The sequence below is a fragment of the Crinia signifera genome, chromosome 6, assembly GCF_055691185.1.
Source record: "Crinia signifera chromosome 6, ASM5569118v1, whole genome shotgun sequence".
Taxonomy (NCBI): domain Eukaryota; kingdom Metazoa; phylum Chordata; class Amphibia; order Anura; family Myobatrachidae; genus Crinia; species Crinia signifera.
Genome location: NC_139222.1, coordinates 288,944,962 through 288,951,197, shown reverse-complemented (window position 1 = coordinate 288,951,197; position 6,236 = coordinate 288,944,962). Strand labels below are relative to the sequence as shown.

General features: G+C 49.8%; 1 protein-coding gene across 1 annotated transcript in view; it reads right to left on the bottom strand.

Moving 5' to 3' along the window:
• Positions 1 to 6,036, bottom strand: part of ATRNL1 (attractin like 1) — a 656,009-nt gene extending 649,973 nt beyond the window's left edge. The window contains exons 1-2 of the mRNA XM_083149894.1: positions 5,602 to 6,036; positions 3,831 to 5,542 (exon numbers count right to left, since the gene is read on the bottom strand). Coding sequence (XP_083006020.1) covers positions 3,831 to 4,057 — 227 coding nt within the window. The 5' untranslated portion in view covers positions 4,058 to 5,542; positions 5,602 to 6,036. The remainder of the gene's footprint in view (positions 1 to 3,830; positions 5,543 to 5,601) is intronic.
• Positions 6,037 to 6,236: the final 200 nt, after the last annotated feature.

The window sequence follows — 6,236 nt, the reverse complement described above, 5'->3', positions numbered from 1 at the left end:
TGGTTCAGGGTTCCAGTCCCCTTCATGTAGTCAGAGCACTGGTGTGTATCAGATACAGGGGGATATAACAGAAGACGCACATATCCGATAGCCAATCAGAAGAGCCTGCTTGCCCCCAGTACAGCCACCAGGAGACCCCAGATTATTATACTGCAGACAGGACACAGAACATCATCAACCACTAGACATCCCCAGGAATCTGTACATCATTTCCTCTCACCGGTAACCCTGCATAAGACAAGATACGGTCCGCATGGAAGCTGCCCAAATGCAAGTGTGTAATAAAGAAATATATATATATATATATATATATATATATATATATATATATATATATATATATATATATATATATATAGAAGCGGTATTCAATCAATAACATGAAAGAAGACTGGAGGCGGCACTCTCAGTAAGAAAGGTAACGGTGTATTAAAACATCAAAAACATCAAAAACACAGTGGAAAAGGTTTTTGGGCCAGCACAGATGGTGTAATGGTTAGCATTACTGCCTCACAGCGCAGAGGTCATGGGTTCGATTCCCACCATGGCTCTAACTGTGCAGAGTTTGTATATTCTCTCTGTGCTTGCGTGGGTTTACTCCGGGTACTCCGGTTTCCTCCCACAATCCAAAAATATACAGATAGGTTAATTGACTTCCAACAAAAATTAACCCTAGAATGTCTGTCTGTGTGTGTGTATATGTGGTAGGGAATATAGATTGTAAGCTCCACTGGGGCAGGGACTGATGTGAATGTTCAAATATTCTCTGTACAGCGCTGCGAAATATGTGTGCGCTATATAAGAAACTGTTAATAAATAAATAAATAATAATAAAACGTGTCAGCATATTGTGTCGACCGTTTCGGAGCATTCGCTCCTTCCTCAAGACTGCTGGCTGTGCAGTAACTTTCAAACAAAAAGTGGTGTGCAGAAACTGTTTTCTGCACACCACTTTTTGTTTGAAAGTTACTGCACAGCCAGCAGTCTTGAGGAAGGAGCGAATGCTCCGAAACGGTCGACACAATATGCTGACACGTTTTACACTGTGATCTTTTCCACTGTGTTTTTGATGTTTTTGATGTTTTAATACACCGTTACCTTTCTTACTGAGAGTGCCGCCTCCAGTCTTCTTTCATGTTATTGATTGAATACCGCTTCTATACCTATTTGTGGAAGGCACCCCCTTGCTGATCAGATGTACCAAGTGCCGGTCTAAGCCTGCATATATATATATATATATATATATATATATATTAAAGTTTGTGGCAGTGGCATTTCTGGAGGCTGGTTTCAATGCGTAAAAACTTTATTGTGAACCAATAGCTGTCATCTCAAAGAGGTCCGACGTTTTGGGGACTAGCGCGCCCCGTTTCACCTTGTAACCAGCCTCCATAGTGCCACTGCCACAAACTCCTTCTATTCGGACACACACAGACCTATGTGTGTGTGTGTGTGTGTGTGTGTGTGTGCTTTAACACATAACCGACCCCGAGGGGCTCATTCACACAAACGCTGAGAATACGGGTCAAAAGTGTCCGCTAAAGAGCACTAGGGTGGTTTTAGTGATGCGTTTCCATCAGAGGCTTACAATACAACCTACTGCACAGGTAGCCTGCGTTACACAGGACGGAGAGGTGGAACAGAGCCATCGGCTCTAATCTGACCTACATTTCATGCATTTATTAATGTGTGAGAGGCGTAAAACAGGCAGATGTGTGATACAGCCCCGAGCAGCAGACAGGAAGGAGAGAGGCCACGTGGCAACGGTGGTCCAAGGATAGGTGGCTAGAGATATATGTGCATTACAGATCATCTGTTACCTATCACTACCAATGCCACGTGGCAACGGTGGTCCAAGGATAGGTGGCTGGGGAGATATGTGCATTGTAGCTCCTCGGGAAGCCCAGGGGCAGGTCACTGTGTGCCTGGTTGACCGTATTGGCATAGATATTCCTAGACAAGGAGGCCATGAGTATTGGGCCAATGACTTACTATAGTCCAGCATTATATACCAGGTTACACACGTGGGAGGCCATGAGCACCGGGCCAATGTGTTACTATAGTCCAGCATTATAGACCAGGCCACACACGTGGGAGGCCATGAGTATCGGGGAAATGTGTTCCTATAGTCCAGCATTATAGACCAGGCCACACACGTGGGAGGCCATGAGCATCGGGGCAATGTGTTACTATAGTCCAGCATTATAGACCAGGCCACACACGTGGGAGGCCATGAGCATCGGGGCAATGTGTTACTATAGTCCAGCATTATATACCAGGCCACACACGTGGGAGGCCATGAGCATCGGGGCAATGTGTTACTATAGTCCAGCATTATATACCAGGCCACACACGTGGGAGGCCATGAGCATCGGGGCAATGCGTTACTATAGTCCAGCATTATAGACCAGGCCACACACGTGGGAGGCCATGATCATAGGGCCAATGTGTTACTATAGTCCAGTATTATAGACCAGGCCACACAAGTGGGAGGCCATGAGCACCGGGGCAATGTGTTCCTATAGTCCAGCATTATAGACCAGGCCACACACGTGGGAGGCCATGAGCATCGGGGCAATGCGTTACTATAGTCCAGCATTATAGACCAGGCCACACACGTGGGAGGCCATGATCATAGGGCCAATAACTTACTATAGTCCAGCATTATAGACCAGGCCACACACGTGGGAGGCCATGAGCATCCGGCCAATGACTTACTATAGTCCAGCATTATAGACCAGGCCACACACGTGGGAGGCCATGATCATAGGGCCAATGACTTACTATAGTCCAGTATTATAGACCAGGCCACACACGTGGGAGGCCATGAGCACCGGATCAATGACTTACTATAGTCCTGCATTATAGACCAGGCCACACACGTGGGAGGCCATGAGCATCGGGCCAATGACTTACTATAGTCCAGCATTATAGACCAGGCCACACACGTGGGAGGCCATGAGCATCCGGCCAATGACTTACTGTAGTCCAGCATTATATACCAGGCCACACACGTGGGAGGCCAAGAGCATCGGGAAATGTGTTACTATTACTTATTATAGTCCAGCATTATAGACCAGGCCACACACGTGGGAGGCCATGAGCATCCGGACAATGACTTACTATAGTCCAGCATTATAGACCAGGCCACACACGTGGGAGGCCATGAGCATCGGGGCAATGTGTTACTATAGTCCAGTATTATAGACCAGGCCACACACGTGGGAGGCCATGAGCACCGGGCCAATGTGTTACTATAGTCCAGCATTATAGACCAGGCCACACACGTGGGAGGCCATGAGCATCGGGGCAATGTGTTACTATAGTCCAGCATTATATACCAGGCCACACACGTGGGAGGCCATGAGCACCGGGAAATGTGTTACTATTACTTATTATAGTCCAGCATTATAGACCAGGCCACACACGTGGGAGGCCCTGAGCACTGGGGCAATGTGTTACTATAGTCCAGCATTATATACCAGGCCACACACGTGGGAGGCCATGAGCACCGGGAAATGTGTTACTATTACTTATTATAGTCCAGCATTATAGACCAGGCCACACACGTGGGAGGCCCTGAGCACTGGGGTACTACGTTACTACCGTCCAGCATTACAGAATAGTCCACACATGTGGGGGCAAGCAGCCCAAAAGAAAGTCTACAAACATGGCAGTGCCATAGCTTGTTGGACGCGCTTGTCATGTTACAAAGAGGACACTCAGGGCAATGGATGGGCAAAGGGAATGGTGGATACTGGTCATGGAGCAAGCAGAACACACAGACCCGGAAAACACCCACACTATGCCCACAGATAGGTTGCACTTACTTGAATCTCCCCTGGCAGTGGTGGCACTGTTCCCCTACCCAGCCTGGGTCACACAGACAGGTGGAGTTGACACACCGGCCAGAGAAACACGGGCTCTTTTCGCAGGCCCTCCCCTGGGAGCTGTGAGCAAAGAGCAGCAAGTAGAAGAGTCCGGATCTCAGGAAAGATGCCCCCAGGCAACCCGGGCACATGGTGGGTGCTTGTAGTCCTATCCTCCAGTCCGACATAGTCACAAATCCAAGAGCAGCCAAGCACAGAAGGTAGGAGACCGCCAGGGTCACCTATAGCAGCATAGATGGGACAACGGGCAGTGTGGAAGTAACGGGATCTATATGGTGGTCCTATGCCAGTGGCATCTATGGGGATATCCCTGCAGGGCCTTGCTTAATGATGGCAATATACCATATCCTACAATAATACCAAGCAACGTGAACAGTAAATAAGAGCCAACCAGTGCCCAGTAATATAAGGACAGTATACGTCAGTCTACTATATGGTGCCCGTCTGTAAGGACAGTATATAAAATCATTCTATAGGCCGTAGATTCCATGGGAGAGGGAATAGGATCCTTCTACAGGCTTCAGATTGTGCACAATCCCCCTATGGACTGTGGCAGTATAAGAAACATATGTGGAATCGTTCTATAGGGTCCTGATTTATATAAACCGTATGGATCCCTTCTATAGGATGCAGAGTGCTTGTATGAATGTGGCCTAGCAGCGTGGGGACAGTATATGGAAAGTGTCACTGTGCGAGGACATTATGTGTAATGTATAGTGTCCAGCAGTGGGGGGATTATATGTAATCCTTCTATAAGGACACGCTGATTGGTGATGGTATTATAGGGTCCAGCTGCGTATGGACAGTAAGTGGAAACCCTACAGTATAAGGGATTCTATAGGGTCCTGATTAGAATAAATATGATGTGGAATGATTCTATAGGGCCAGCAGTGTGGGTACAGTATAGTAATCCTTCTACGTGGTCCAGTTGTGTAAGGGTTCCTTGTATATGGTCCAGCGGTGAGAGAACAGTATGGCAATCCCTCTATAATGTCCAGCAGTGTGGAGACCGTTTGTATAATCCTTTTATAGGGTCCAGTTGTGTGATGACAATACATTAATCCATATATAACGTTCATTAGTGTGGGGACAGTATGGGGGTCCTTCTATATGTCCCAGCACTCTGACACCATGGGGGGTCCTTATATATGTCCCAGCACTCTGACACCATGGGGGTCCTTCTATATGTCCCAGCACTCTGACACCATGGGGGGTCCTTCTATAGGGTCCAGCAATAGTGGGGAAGTATAGCAGTCCTGCTACATGGTCTAGAACGGTCAGGCCAGTATGGTAATCCTGGAATAGAGTTCATCAGTATGGGGACAATGCGGTAATTCTTCAACAGGGTCCCATCTGTGGACATAGTATCAGATTCCTCCTATAGGGTCAGGCAGTGTAGGGCACAGTATGGAAATCCTTCGATAGGGTCAGGCAGTGTGGGGCGCAGTATGAGAATCCTTCTATAGGATCAGGCAGTGTGGGGCACAGCATGGGAATCCACCCATAGGGTCCAGCAGTGTGGGGCACATTATAGGGAGCCTCCTATAGGGTCCAGCAGTGTGGGGACAGTATGGGGATCCTCCTATAGGGCCCAGCAGTGTTGGGGGGCAATATGGGGATCCTCCTATAGTGCCAGCAGTATGGGGATCCTCCTATGGGGGGCCAGCAGTATGGGGATCCTCCTATGGGGGCCAGCAGTATGGGGCTCCACCTATGGGGGCCAGCAGTATGGGGATCCTCCTATGGGGGCCAGCAGTATGGGGATCCTCCTATGGGGGCCAGCAGTATGGGGCTACTCCTATGGGGGGCCAGCAGTGTGGGGATCCTCCTATGGGGCCAGCAGTGTGGAGGTCAGTATCCTCCTATAGGGTCCAGCGTGTGATGAAGGAGGCTCAGTACAATGCTGGTGTCTCCCGGGGGTCGGGGCCTGTCTCCGGCTGCCGCATCCTCGGTGCTGTCCCCGGTAAGGTCGCTGCTGTCACGGTGTGATCCCGGGCGCGTCCTGTGTGAGATCCCCGGTCTCAGGTCCCGTCAGCAGCCGCTTCCTGCGGTCATGGTGATGATGATGATGATGATGATGGGCTGCGAGCGGCTAATCCAGCTGCATCCATCCCCCTCCTCCTCCTCCTCCTCCTCCCTGACACACAGCACAAAGCGCTGCGCCGGCCTGAGCATGTGCAGAGGGGCGGCGGGGAGTTCCCCTGCTCCGGCGGCTCCTACCGACCGACCCGCACACTGGCTCCTACCGACAGGCCGCCACCGGCTCTCACCCACCGACACTGACTGACCCCGGCTCCGACCGGCAAACCCCTGCTCCCTCCGACACTGACTGACCGACCCCTGCTC